A 14463-nucleotide genomic window follows, 5' to 3' on the forward strand; every position below is an offset into this window, starting at 1 on the left:
CTAACTAACTAACTATCACTCTTCCACTAGTTTCCGGTGCCATTTGACGAAGACGGAGGTGCCAGCAGTGAATGCTCTCTCTTTGTAATGTGTTTGTGTATCTTTGGCCGGCTGTTTTTTTTTTCCTTGGGGGGTGGCCGTGGCGTCTGTGCGGTGACGCTGCCGCCCCCTAGCGGCGAAGCGGAAGACTGCACCGTTTCCTCTGATGACAACGTTGACCTGCGGCTGACCCCACTAAAATCGGACAAAAAACAGCCCAATAAAATGCTGTCCGTTAAATATATTTTGTGAAGTACATTTATTTTTAAAAAAGAAACGGTTTTATTTTGTGCCTCGATAGTGGATCTGTAGAGTTTTCAGGCCCGCAGACGGTGAGTAAACCAGGTGTCTGTCACATGGCCGACTTTAACAGCAGCTTTAATTAGCAAGCCGGGAGAGCGTGGTTAAAACAGGCCAGATATGCTGGAAGGCGATGTTAGAACAGACGTTTAGCGGTCTGTAACATGTTAACTAAGCTAGTACAACTCTTTTCTCTGTGTAGTCTGTTTGGAGTTCACTGCTAGCTAGTCCTCTGATACGAACCAGCGCGCGGGCTTTGAGCTGGCCCCACATGACTCGAGTTTAAATGTGCTCAAAGACTATTTATTGCTGCAAGAAATATTTAAGATTGCCCATTAATCCACACTATACATAATAATAAACTATAAAGCTGCTGATAAAGGAGAAAGAAAGCTCGACCTCAAAAATCTCTGTTTTAATGTGCAAAAATTTCAAACTCAAAAAGTGTGTTTTTGTCCACAATATCGAAGCATTTATTGTGCTAATGTCCAGGTGAGCAGGGATATTTGCTTCACACTCCACACACATGTCACCTTCCGTTTCCACTCCTCTCTGCTCCCCTTCTGAAGTGGATGGGGAAATGTGGTGCTACCAAAAACCAGGGTTTGATACCCTCCTCCTCACTGAGCTGCAGAAACAACAACAGTGCAGCCAGTTCTGTGACACTCTGCTTAAGGCAGAAGGTATGAGACACACATACACAAAAAACCCAAAACAAAATTTTGCATGTGTTAGTTTTGCTTTTAAAGTTTTTGTTTTTGTCATTTCTCCCTGTCTTGCAGGGGTGTCTATACCCGCACACAGCTGTATTCTGTCAGCTATCAGCCCCCACATCTCCTCCGCTCTGTCCTCCACACCGACTCCCGCTGCGGGGCAGAGTCGCCTCTTGGAGTTTCGGGCTCTGGGTGCCTGCACCTTGCTCCACTTGGTCAGGCTTCTATACTCTGGAGAGATGGCTGGGGAGGGTGAGAGGGAGAAGCAACAGGCTATTTCTGCTGCGGCCAACCTGGGCATCCACGGGCTGGTGGAGGTGACGAAAAGGGAGCGTAAGAGCAGGGATGGGGTCGGGCAGTGCGCCGAAATAGGAGTGCAGACGGAGCCTCTGATGTTTGAGAGTGAGGAGAGACCGAGCAGGTGGAGGAGAGAGGTGAGGGATGGGAGCACTTTTCTGTGGAAAGAGATGATGTCAAATGGCGGGAAGGATGTGTGCACTCAAACAGACGAGCTGCAGATAAACACAGCTCCACCTGCTCACCCAGCAGTACCGTTTGAGACCATCGATATGAGTGCTCTGCAGAGTATACAGCACTCAGACCCCCTACTTGTTCCCCCTCAGATTTGCCCTGTGTCTGTCCTCTACCCTCCAAATGAACTAACACCTCAGATATCCTCTGCTCCCTTAGGTTCTATACCTGAAGCTGAAAGCACACCTGTTGCTGTTGTGACCCAGCCGTACACATCTGCCCCCCCATCCCTCCCTCATTTTATGAGCCAGACAACCATCTGTAATGCCGACCCCCAGAGCGGATGGGCTGACCAAGATGTCACAGTGGCGGAAGAATGGGAGGAAGAGCAGTTTAAACAGTTTCAAGGCAACATCCCAGGATTCATCAGCTACTTTCTGAACCCTGACAATGAGGAGGAGCCCCGCAGGGGGAGAGCAGGCCACAGGCGAAGGTACGGGGTCGGAGGTGCCAGGAGAGCCGAGACGGGCGAGAAGAAGCGTGGGAGACCACGAGCAGGAGGGAGAGGGCGTGGTCGGGGAGGATTAACTCAAATGGTGCAGGAGGTGGGGGTGAGCAGGTTGCAGAAGTTGTTCTTGCTCAGGTGGGGCATGAGGACGCCCAGGACGGGTCAGGGAGGCGGAGCTGCTGGGAGGAAGCTGTGCCTGCAGACCAGAGAGGTTGTGAAAAAGGGCGAACGCTGTGAGAGGAGAAGAGGGCGTGGCATAGCGTGGGCATTAAGCCAAGTTGAAGATGTGCTGCCGTGTGGTGAGGTCGGAGGAAGCACCACTCAGCGTGGAAGGAAAAATACGGGGCAACAGTTTGAACAGGTAAGCGAATGAGTGTCCTGTTTGTGGCATCTATAGAGTGTCAAAAGCTGTAATTAAATAAAATTATAGGGTCTGGGAGCTCAAAACTAAACCTTTGAGGGTTTTTACACCCAAAAATGAGGATTCAGATTTAAAACAGGATGTTACATTTGCTGCTTCTTTCAAACATTGTGACCTGTCCTTGTTTGCAGGGCAGTCTTCCTGTGCGGAGGCCACGAAGGTCCAGAGGCAAAACAGCAACATCGGCTTCCTGTTTTCCCACACCTATGCAGTTTACCAATGCACATACTCTATCTACCTCCAGCCACTCCTTCCAGGCTTCTCCATCTCCCCACCTGCCATCGCCTGCAGCCTCCTCTCCACCATCCTGTCTTCCTGTCCCAGCCCCACCACCTCACGAGGAGCAGCCTGAGCAGATCGATCGTCTTCTGGAGGAAGTGATGATGGGACTCGATATTTTACCAAACAACAAAGGCAGCGCTTCACGTGCTCAGCATCCCCTTTCAGCAGGTAGCAACACTGGCGCCTCTGCCTCTTCTGAAATCACCTCATCCCAAAACAAACCGCAGAGCCTTTCTTCTGAGCTCCATGAATCCACTGAGGTTGCAGCTGTTGCAGGAGCAGCTGGTCGCTCCAGTTCTACAAATGGTGTGGTGCCAGTTCTAGAGCGGCCGTGCGAGGGAGAGCTGGGTGACATGCTGGACCACTTCCTGCAGTCGTTTGAGCAGCATGTTGAAAGCTGTCGTGCAAGAGAGGAGATGGAGACGAGTGGTGTGAGCTCCACAGAGTCCTGCCAACCTCTCACTCTCATGAACACTTACAAAAAAAACAAAGATCACACTACAAACCCCTACATGCCTCAACTACAAAGGAGCACCCACAGAATTGAGTGCTCTCAAACACCTGAGCTGCACATTGATGAAAACGAGTCTCAAGAGAGCCGCTCACAGTCACGCAAGGCCCACGCTGGCCGCACCGTTTCCCCCAAACACATAGAGGAAACTAGACCGACTTCAAAACGACAGAACAAAAGAAGGCAAAAGCCTTATCTGTTCTCACTAGAGAAGAAGAAGGTGAAGGTGAGGAAGCCAGACGATGCGGTGAACAGAAACCCTCATGCCAGAAAAGAGAATCAGCTAAAGCAGATTCCTGTGGTGAACCTGGAGAGGAGAGAACTGCTGCCGGTCAAAGTGGCAACGCCGCGACACATCTGTCAGAATCTGAAAGGCAAGGTGGGAAATATTTCAAATAGCTAACTGGCAGATCGTTTAATTTTGCCGTCTGTCACCTGCTAAGTAAGTGAATAATAACAGTAATTAAATATGTAAGTAAACTGTATTTTTATAGCACATTTAAAACCAAAAAGGTTGCATTAATATTTCCATTGTCTATATCAGGGAGATTATCCAAATTATTAATCAATGATTATTATTTGGGAGGTTTTTAACCTGTGTTTTAATAAAAGGAGTTAATGAGCCCAGATTATCCTTCAAACTGTCAGTTTATAGTGGATGGCCAAATAATATTTCCCCTGGTTTGAATTTGTTTAACTCTAAGAAACTGTGGGACGTGCAAAATGTACTCACTGAGCCTTCTTATGGGTCAGCGATCTTCCTGATTCCAAGGTAAATCTGCATAGCGATGAAAAGAAATGGGCGGATGAGTAATATGACCTAGACAGAGCGTAATAAAGAAAACAAATAGGCCCCTAGATAGATCCCTGTGGAACTCCAAATGTCAAAGCTGCCGATGCAGAGGATTATTTTCCGGTGTAAATCAAAACTATCCAAAATTTAATAGAAGATTCAAACCAGTTAACCCCAAAGCCTCAACTCCTGCATGATGCTTTGCTTGTTTAAGAATGGCTATACTACTGCATGCTTACACAGTACCTTTAGCAGAAGCTAGGTTTGCATTTATAATGAACTAGTAAGTTTAAACTTTAATTGTATACTATTAGGACATAGACCTTAAAAACGCTGTAAAAATCCCCACAGATTCTACCAGATACAACCAAATTGCATCTTTCTTTTTTTATTCATAGCTTTGCGTTACGTGTAACGTGTTTTTTTTTGTGTGTGTGTTTGTGTGTCACTCTCATGTCTGTAGGTGGGCAGTGATATAATAACAACTAATTCTGAGCCCCTTTTTTTCCCTGAAGTGTTACATATGAAAGTTGCCCCCGTTTAGTCTGTTCTTTTTAACTAATGATGAGCAATGTTTGAAAATTATATGTTGATCTTTTGAACAAGACGCCAGCACACCGATGACTTTAACATCATATCGATTGACTGAAACTGTAAAAGTTCTGTAAGCATAAATATCCCTTACAGTCTTAATTGAGCTCAAAGTTATCACCCACAGTTAGTTAAAAATTATATACTAATCTTGATAGAGGCTATTAATGGAGTGCTTTACTGCTAGTGAAAGTATCACCAGGACTTATCTTACCCGTGAGAATCTTCTTGGAGACCACACCGCCAAGTTTTCTGTTAAATCCACGGGATACTACCTCTCAGCAAAACATGATTAAATCTTTGTATTAAGATCAGTCAAACCATTTATTCTGTTTGTACTGTATGTTTGTATATAATTTATGTGCATATGTTTTTTTCAGGGTCCTGAAGAAACAAAAAACATATCATCTACAGGGGAAAATCCCCATGGTGGCTTCTTGAAGATCTACCCAATCAGGAGCCGGGTAAGGGAACCACAAATCCCGGTGAGAATGAGGCTTTTTTCTTTCTTTCTTTCTTTTTTTTTACTAGATTAAAGAGCTCATCTGTCTTTAGATTTAAAGGGATCAGTGAGGCTCTGTGGATGAACCATCAACTGATCAACTTATCGAGAGCGTGTGAGACTCTGTGATTACCAGACGGTGCATCCCAAATACTGCTACTTTGAGCCAGTTTGTGACAACTGCTAACGTTTGAATGCTGACAGATATTTAAAGTTACCACACGTGGATTTTTCCCCCACTCAGTCATAAAAGGCTCAGTGGTGTATCTACTAAAAGTCTCGGACGAGTACAGATTTCGTAACCTCGACCTCACAGTCAAGGTCATAGGTCAAGTTTTCTGAAAATCTTGTGAATGCAGTCAGTTAAGAAGGAAAGCTTTATACCATAGGTTGCATGTAATAGGAGGCTGAGGGGTAGCACTGTTTTCAGTATTTTCCATGTTTAGACTATTGTTTTGTACTTTTATAGTTCATTAAGGTGAATCTGTTTTACAGGATGCTTTACCCTTCCTCGAGGAGCCACTTACAGCCAAACGCCTACCCTCAGCAGTTCAATCAGGGCGCAGACGTAGGGGCAGACCCAGGAAAAATGACCCTCTCAGTTCATCTAACAGAGAGTGTTCAAAACCACCCATTCTGGCACAGCCTGCAGATTTCTGTGTTGCGGATGAACAACTTGAGAAAAACCAGGAGAGACGTGAGGAGGAGTTGGCTGTACAGTCACACGAAGAGGTGGGGGGGGCTACGAGGAGGGGACAGAAGAGGGGAGCAGAGTCAGACGAGGATACGAGTGATAACGCCACCGTGGCCAAGAGGGCTTGCTTTGAGACACCGACACAACCACCCACCTCTGAACCTGCAGACTTTACCTCTAAACAAGGAGCTACAGACCCTGAGGAGGCAATCGATGTAGAGACTGTTTCTCCGACCGGAGCCTGTTCACAAGAAGAAAAAGAAAATCTCCCGTGGAGTGAACTCAGACTAGCTGAGGGAAGTCTGACAGATGAGGAAGTACAGAGCAGCGCTGATGAGATCATCGATGTGGATGGAGACGACGAAAACTTTGAGATAAAAGAAGAGATTCAGACTCAGAGCAGAAGAGCGCCGACTGTGTTTGCTGACCTGCAGCCTTCTGTTTCACCCTCACAGTCTGCAAATGGAAGCTGGGACGTTGTCAAAGATGAGGTCATCGATGTGATTGGAGGCTCCAGTCCCGTCCCTGAACCGGTGACCATCACGTGGACAGAGTCTTCAGAAGGTGAGGAAGAAGAAGGAGGAGAGCTGGACGTTGATGTAGTCGGAGAACACAAAGACAGCGCTTCATCAGTGATTTTCACCGCTGTGATTAAAGACCTTGTCAAGGGAAACGTTCAGACTGAGGTGCGCTTTCATTAACACCTCTAATGCCCCCTTCTTTTCTGTTCGTGTGATTTCTTACATTGGTTCATTTAACTGCGTCTATTTCAGGGCTGGTGACAAATGGTCGACGTAGATGTTCATGAATGTTTGTCTTCTCTCTGTATTGTGCTCACGTCCACGTGCAAACATGCTGACAATCACACCAAGGATGTTTGTGTTGCTATTCCACCGGGGTTTAGGATAAACGGAGCAATATGTGTCATTTGTTTCAAGCAGTGAGGAAAGACCTGCATCCTAATGCGTAACATTGTGAGCTTAATCAGAACAAAAGACGTGTGTTTGTGCGAAGATGTTTAGTTTTAAGCTCTTCAGCTGAGTATATAGAGACAGCTGGGATTGTTCATAATTGAAGAATTTTATGTGTTACAAGTTTAATATTACTCATTTGTAACTGTTAAGCAAAGTTTTTTTTTTAAACTGAAGTATTGGAAATACATTTAAAAAATCAGGTTTTTGTATGTAAAGAAAGCGTTTTTATTAGTTGTACATATGACAGTAACCGTGCATTACGCCTTAATCATGCTTCAGCTAAAAATCTACATCACAACTTAATCTTCCACGGCGATCAGAGTCGACCTGACCTGTAGTTGCATTTTTCCAGAGCTGCACGTCAGGTTACGTTGTAAGTTACGACGTAGATTTCCCGCTGAAGCGTAACTCAGTTAGTTGTAAATATGATTGGTCATATATATATATATATATATACATGTATGTCAGCTTCTGTTCTGCCAAAAATTTCCAGAAAACTTTCAGCACTCCTTGTTTTTATGTTTGTTTTCGTTTGCTAATGTTCCCCGTGGCACTTTTGGTTCAAGGATCTGTTTCCTGTAATAAAGATTTTTCTGTGATGCTTGTGACCTTATTACTGCGCAAGTCGATCTGAAACAACAACAAAAGCCTCAAAAGTCCAATCCTATTTTTTTTAGCTTCCGATCAGCCAGACCTTCTTCTGATTTTTTTTTACGTGCTCTTGAGCAATAGTTCTTCAGTCTTTCTGAAGGTCAGGGTTTTTCTTTGGATACTTCTTTAGTTAAATCCATTAAAAAAATGCCACAAATTGCTAATCCATAAAAAACACAGTTTGACAGACATAAAATGTTTCCGAGGTTAAAGCTCTTATAATGAAAGCTCTTCTAAGGTCGGACAACTCAAAACTATTTTTTTAAAACATTCCTCATCCAAAAGAGGAAAAGGAACATACAGCTTGTTATCAGCACTCAGTTTAAGAGCCTGTGTCATCAGTGCCTATGGAATTGGCAGCTTTGCACATCTGGAAAGGCACCATCAGTGGTGGAGGGTATATAAAAGTTTTAAAGTAACATATACTCCCATCTGAACATCTTCCAAAAAAAAAAGAGCTGCACGTTTGAGCAAATCAATGCTAAATCACATACTGCACATATTAAAACAACATGGCTTCACAGTAGAAGAGTCTGGGAGGTAAACTGTCCTGCCTGCAGTCACCATCTGAACACATTTGGCATACGATGAAGAAGACGAAGGACTGTCGAGCTGCTAGAATAACAAGAACAACATTTCTCTCCCAGAAGTCCAACAACTGCTCTCCTCAGTTCCCAGATGTTTACAGGTTGTTGTTAAAATATATGTTTTCCATATTCTATTGTGAATAAAATATAGGTTTATGTGATTTCCAAATAATAGCATTCTGGTTTTAGTTATATTTTACATAGTTTACCAACTTTAAAAAAAAAAAAGATTGGAAAACATAATCTTTTTGTTTTCATTTAGTTTGTTTATTTTCTTAAGATGTACTATGTTTAACTATCAGTCACTGAGAGCTTCCACAGATTAAAAAACCCTCGGTATTCATCATTCTCTCCACTTGCCTCTGCTGTGTCCCTTTAATTAGTCTGGCAGAAACACTTATAAATGCAGCGCAGCATGACTAGCATAAAAAAGAACTCCTGTTGCATGTTTTTGTGTCCTATCAAGGTATATGTTATATTTGAACATGATTACTGCTGAGAGAAACTTCAGCCCTGCAGGTGATGTGTTTCATACTAGAAGAGAAGGAAGGGAAGGAAGTGGGCAGCCCACTTTATTCACATATTTTTTTTTCTTTTGGCTCAAATTAAATCACATACAGAATTTGAAATAATGAAAAAAAAAAAAGAATACATGAAGTGAAAATGAGTTTATTAGTTATCAACCTGTGGACCAACCTCCTACACACAACTGCAACAAAACACATCTGAGCTGCACCATATCACAGTCTGCTGCACTCAGTGAGGGACTGCAGCGTGGGAGACTTTCCTGGACATGGCACCATGTTGGAGCTTCGTCTCCCCTCGGTTTGAACTCCTACGCTCATCGCCGAGCTCAGGCGGGAGTACAGCGCAGGTGTGTGCTTGTGTGCGGGTGTGTAGCGACCTCTAAACCAAAGTAAAAAGACACAGTGTGTGTGTCAGTTATGTCGGAGTGTGTGTGCGTGTGGAGCGTGTGTTTCCCTGTGCTTTTAACAGTGCGATATTGTCTCTTATCACACTCTGGCTGTTAATCAGTAGTAGTGGTGATGTCGGGTTGGGGCAGCTGTCGCGGCTCAAGTCAAGATGAAGGAAAGGATTGAAGAGAGGAAGATAGAGAGGAGGGGGGTATGGGTAAAAGGAGGCGGGAGTTGAGGGGAGCTGCTGTCCGTGGGCCGTGGCCTCAGTCTCAGCCTGTCCTCCTCTCAGTGCTGGATGCGCCTGATGGACTGGATCTGGGGGGTCTGACAGTGGGAGCCCCAGTTCCTCCAGTGCTGGTAGTCTCCACTGTGTCTCTCACACTCCATGATGTACTGCTGGCCTCTGTAGCCAGGGTACTGGTAGCAGACAAAGCTGTGGGACAGATGGAGAGGGCAGCAGAGTCAGTTTTCAGTAGCTGCTGTCAGAATTAGGATTTAGTAATGGGAATAATATGTGCTGATGATGGATTTTAATTATTTAAAGAGTACAGTTTTATAGGCAGATGATGTTTAATGGTCACAAAATAGGGACTGCGATGAATATTTGGTTAGGGGTACCATCCCCATGTTCGTTTTTAGGGTGATACTTACGCGCCACACTGCACGTGCATGGAGCCGACTTCAGGCATCATCCATCCCATGGCCTGCAGAGAAGGGTAGTCATCACAGATCTCCACGCTGCGGCCCAAGAAGTTCTCCTTCTCAAAAATGAGCATGCGACTGCTCTGGTGGGACTGAACAGGACAGAAAAATCCAAGAGTTAGGTTTGAGATTTCAGGGTTCAAAAGGAGGATGTGGTTGGACCCTGAGAGAGTCGGGGTGTACTCACGGCGCAATAGATGGGGCGCAGAGACATGAGGCGCTCCACGTGGTAGGAGATGGAGCCGCTGTAAGCGTCCCAGTGGGGGTACTCTCCTCTCTCCATGATGAACTGCTGGCCCTGGAAGTCGTGGTGCTCGAAACCCACCCAGCTTCACAGAAGAGACACAGAGAGGCTGGTTTACATGATGCTCCCTTTAAGAGTTGGTCTGTAATGTAGGTTTTTGTACCGCTGATAAAATCTCGGCTCTTCTTTTTGTATCCAAAGTGAGATTTACAGTAAAGAAACAACTTTTTTTTCAACTGCAGGTGAGCTACAATTAAAAAAAAACAAAAAACACCACATCTTTGTATTCTTTTTACAAGAATTTTTAGTGTTCTTTTAGTGTTTGGAATAGATGTGATCAAAAGAGGATTAAGCCTATATATATTTCTTTAACTCTGTGCTGGTCCACTGGGTTTTGTTTTCATCTATTTGTTATTAGTAACAAAGAGAGTTTTGAGACTTACGCTCCGCTCTCCACCCTGATGGAGCGGATGTTGTCCAGTCCGCACTCCTGGATGTTGCAGCACTCGGAGGTGAACTCCAGGCACTTGCCCTGGAAGTGCTCCTGCTCAAACACGGTCACCTGTGGAGACAGATCAAAGTGGGGAGGAGTTTAGATACTGCTGCTCCAAAGGCTATAATAAAACATTTCATATACACCTCCTCACGAGCATTTGTTTACCTTGAAGAAAGGAGCCATGCCCATTCCTGAGGTAACCAGGGGCTGGATCATTGGGGACCTTGTAGTTCTGTACATCTTTACTGCTGGATGTGTGGATGTAAAGTAAAGAACAGGAAGTTTTTGGTGAAACAGTGTCAGAGATAGTAATAATTAAAAATAATAATTTAAATAAAATAACCAGACAAAAACACGCTGGTGTTCGCGCTCACAGTAACTCCACCTCAAACTCCACCTTCTGCATCGTTTATGCGGCACAGCTACGACATTTGAAGGGTGGTCTGGCCATGAACAGCTAATTCACACTTTTAAAGCAAATATATATATATTTTTTACAATCTGACTGACAGCAACAGAAGTGTTTCACAGGTGTCACAAAGTGCTTTTGGATTTCAGTTTCTGTGTGAAAGCACCACCTGTCTGTCGGACCCTGAGCTGAGCTGAAAGCAGAGATGCAGCCTTACCTAGAATGGCACTTTATTGGAAGAGCTCGGGAGTGGTACGCGCCTACCGCCTGCCTCGCGTAGAGCTTTCAGAGAACCTGGCGCTTCAGTTTTATATCGACGGTCGGGGAGCGCGCCTACTTCTGCGCGTTCGCGCGTACGCTTCGGACCATGCAAGCTCTCCGTTTTGACACAGTAACCATGCGCGCGCCGCCGGAGCTGCTGTGTGGCCTCTGGACGCTGTTGTCCCCCTCCAGCGTCTAGCTCAGCAGATCCTAAAGTGCTGCCGAGGCTCGGAAACAAAAGCCTCTCCAGTATGTTCGGACCCCGGTCAGCAGTCCAGCGCGTGCCCCGCGCACAAAGGGTCGGGATCGGGGCGGAAAATGTGGGGATTAACGGCGCGGCAGAGAGCCACGCATAAAGTTTTAACTGGGTCGGTGTGAACGAGTGTACAGAAATGGAAGTGGAAAAGGTTTACGTTTTCTCTTGTTTAATTAGTAGCATCTAATTGAAGCTGCTTAACCCTAATGATCAGGAAGTTTGACCTAAATTACCAGTCAGACAGACAAGTAAAACACAGTGTAACTGGTACCTTCCAGTTACATCCCAGTTTAAACACCTATTCATTCAAAGTCAGGTTAGATTGTGCAGCCTGTTGTTATGTTGCCAGTTGTTGTCTGTGGGACATGAAAAGGTTGTATACATCATACAGTAATTAACCTTTAAAAAGCATAAATACACATCTGACACTTTATTTAAAGGGCTGCTTTGTTTTATAGTTTTCAGTCAGGGTTATAAAACAGCTTACACATTTTTACTCTTCATACATTCTGTTCCTACAGTCTGGGGAACTTGGTTTTATTTTAAATCACGCATTCAAGGGGAGACAGAAGACGAAACTGTCTGAAATCTAAACCTGACTACTTTTTAATTGGCCAGTCTGTGCTCCAGCTGGTGTCTGTCCTCCTCTGTCTCTGCCCATCCCCATCACCCTTGGTCCGTCCCTCTCTGATGATGTGGGGTTTCTTTTGTCTCTTGTCTCTGACCTCAGCGAGTTTGTTTCTCTTCCCATAATCCCTCTCCTATGTGCGCCAGCGTATAAAAGCGAGGGGCGCACTCCGAGCCACACACACTCTGAGTGAGGCTCGGCACAGGCATCGCACACACAGGTAAGGTACATGCTCACACGCCAGCAGGAGGTCCAGCAGCAAGCGGAAAGGGCATAGATTAGGTTTAAGCTTTCCTTTACCTTTAATTCATTTGAGTTCCTCAACAATCTCGTGGCAATACAAAAGGCTGCACTTATCACACGAATAAACAATCTCTCCCTATCTCTCCCGTTTCTCTTTCCACTCAGTAATCATGTCCAGCGGAGATAAATCCAAGACTTCCTCCCAGACTGACGGAAAGGCTGCCCAGAGCAAGAAGTCTGAGATGGGAATGATGTCCTACAAGGTGGGTGGTTCTCTCCTGTTTCAGATACAGATAACAGTGGCTACGCTGAAAAAATTCACATCACAGACCCTTACTGATGTTGTTCTAACGTATTACTTTCCTCCAGATGTACGTGTTCGACCAGGAGAACTTCCAGGGTCGCATGATCGAAATCAGCAATGAGTGCATGAATGTGTGTGAGATGGGCATGGACCGCGTGCGCTCCCTGCGTGTTGAATGTGGACCGTAAGTGTCAAATGAAATACACTTGTGTTTGTGCATCTAAGATTGAGATTGGTTGCTTCATGACGCTTCCTCGTCCGCAGCTTCGTGGGCTTCGAGCAGATGAACTTCTGCGGTGAGATGTACATCCTGGAGAAGGGAGAGTATCCCCGCTGGGACTCCTGGAGCAACTGCCAGAAGAACGATTACCTGCTGTCCTTCAGGCCCGTCAGAATGGTAAAAATCTTCTATTTCTTTAAAACGTCACTTTTTTTCCTCTTTAGACTCCCCTCTAAATAAAACCTCTGTCTCCCTCTATTTTCCCATGTTCCAGGACCCCGAGAAGCACAAGATCTGCCTGTATGAGGTTGGAGAGTTCAAGGGCCGCAAGATGGAGATCATGGACGATGACGTCCCCAGCCTGTTCTCCTATGGCTTCACCGACAGAGTGGGCAGCATCATTGTCAGCTGTGGAACGTGAGTGTCAAGCATCAGTGGAGCTTAAATACCAAATTTAAAGGCCATAAAAACAAATAAATTGACATGTTTCATCTTTTTTTCCCAGCTTTGTGGGATACCAGTTCCCTGGATACCGTGGCAGCCAGTACCTGCTGGAGAAGGGCGAATACAGGCACTTCAATGAATATGGCGCCCGCCATCCTCAGTTCCAGTCTGTGAGGCGTATCCGTGACATGCAGTGGCACCAACAGGGCTGCTACACCATGGCCAGCAAGTGAGGCTCAGGGAAGGAGAGAAAGAGAAAAAGCGGAGGTGAGGGAGAGGGGCGGAGGAAGCGGGAAAGGGGGAGAGACGTCTGAGGCCTTTACCTTAGTGCCTTAAGAAGGTCTTTGATCTAATGCAGTGAGGGGAAGGGTGAGGATCTATGTCTGCCCCTGACTGGAGAAAACACCTCAGTGGAAGGGCCAGCTGGACCACAAAACCATCAGACCACCCTCCATTCCTCTCTGTTTCTACTTTTCTCTTTCTCCCCTGTGGGCTGAGCTTTGCTTTCCTCCCTTTTCTTCTTTTATTTTTATTTTTAGTCCCTCGCTTCATTCCCCTCCACAGACCTCTGAGACACAGTAGAGGGAACAGAGTGTCTCTTACTGTTTTACACACACGATTCTCAGCTCAGGGTATGATGCACCATGGGAAACTGAGTCCTTAGAGCCCCCTGCTCCCTCGTCTTCCTGCCCCTGTGCATTGCACACCCTCTCTGCTGTACAGAATCCTGGCCAAGTTTTCAATAAAAAGGAAAATCTTGATTTCAAAGATGTCGTTGTTGTTACTTATTACATAGAAATCACTTAAATTAATATAAATCAATAACACATTATTTTTAAAAAATGGATAAAAATGTGGACAGCCGGACACTAAAAATATATATTTTTTCTTTATTTTAATAATGTGAGCCAATGTTTCTTCTGTGCGATTACAGTTCTCAGTGTCAACATATGGTTGTTAAAAATTCATTGAATAAACACTGATGTTGTTTCTGGTTTGGGTTTGTTAAACCTTTGCATACTCAGCTTTAAAAACCTCCCAGTGGCACAATGCTTTGTGTTGCATAGAAAAAGAGTCAGTTGGGCAGCAGAGCAGTTTCAGACATGTGATTCTGATCATGTGACTGCTGCATTGTGCACAGGCTCTGCATAACAAGAGGTCCCATCGAAATTTCTGTGTTGAATTGAACATAAAACACAAACTCATTTCCTTTAAACTTCTTTTATATATTGTAAAACCCCCCAAACCAAAACATCTTAATAGCGATGAATCTACCAGAGTTATCACAGTTTTTTATTTTCT

General features: G+C 45.0%; 3 protein-coding genes across 5 annotated transcripts; 2 read left to right on the forward strand and 1 right to left on the reverse strand.

Moving 5' to 3' along the window:
• Nucleotides 1-19: 19 nt before the first annotated feature.
• LOC102295808 lies at nucleotides 20-7482 on the forward strand. 2 transcript variants are annotated; one of them, XM_005913447.3, is made up of 6 exons: nucleotides 20-371; nucleotides 832-1022; nucleotides 1122-2392; nucleotides 2584-3624; nucleotides 5010-5114; nucleotides 5627-7482. In XM_005913447.3, the coding sequence occupies exons 2-6, from the start codon at nucleotides 866-868 to the stop codon at nucleotides 6524-6526; spliced, it is 3474 nt and encodes a 1157-aa protein (XP_005913509.1). In that variant the 5' UTR covers nucleotides 20-371; nucleotides 832-865; the 3' UTR covers nucleotides 6527-7482. The 2 variants fall into 2 exon arrangements, with proteins under 2 accessions (XP_005913509.1, XP_014190469.1); XM_014334983.2 differs by having other exon boundaries at nucleotides 5010-5093.
• Nucleotides 7483-8690: 1208 nt separating this feature from the next.
• Nucleotides 8691-11117, reverse strand: cryba1l1 (crystallin, beta A1, like 1). 2 transcript variants are annotated; one of them, XM_005913449.2, is made up of 6 exons: nucleotides 11023-11117; nucleotides 10562-10644; nucleotides 10344-10462; nucleotides 9844-9985; nucleotides 9606-9748; nucleotides 8691-9387 (listed from the first exon to the last, which is right to left on the reverse strand). In XM_005913449.2, the coding sequence occupies exons 2-6, from the start codon at nucleotides 10634-10636 to the stop codon at nucleotides 9240-9242; spliced, it is 627 nt and encodes a 208-aa protein (XP_005913511.1). In that variant the 5' UTR covers nucleotides 10637-10644; nucleotides 11023-11117; the 3' UTR covers nucleotides 8691-9239. The 2 variants fall into 2 exon arrangements, with proteins under 2 accessions (XP_005913511.1, XP_005913512.1); XM_005913450.3 differs by having other exon boundaries at nucleotides 10562-10641; nucleotides 11023-11109.
• Nucleotides 11118-12065: 948 nt separating this feature from the next.
• LOC102296829 (beta-crystallin B1) lies at nucleotides 12066-13929 on the forward strand. The gene is made up of 6 exons (XM_005913451.2): nucleotides 12066-12170; nucleotides 12359-12456; nucleotides 12563-12681; nucleotides 12762-12894; nucleotides 12992-13134; nucleotides 13223-13929. Exons 2-6 carry the CDS (start codon nucleotides 12364-12366, stop codon nucleotides 13392-13394), a joined length of 660 nt encoding a protein of 219 aa, XP_005913513.1. The 5' UTR covers nucleotides 12066-12170; nucleotides 12359-12363; the 3' UTR covers nucleotides 13395-13929.
• The last annotated feature ends 534 nt before the right edge of the window (nucleotides 13930-14463 follow it).

This window comes from Haplochromis burtoni, unplaced genomic scaffold (genome assembly GCF_018398535.1).
Source record: "Haplochromis burtoni strain Fernald_Lab_line unplaced genomic scaffold, NCSU_Asbu1 Contig_4, whole genome shotgun sequence".
NCBI lineage: Eukaryota > Metazoa > Chordata > Actinopteri > Cichliformes > Cichlidae > Haplochromis > Haplochromis burtoni.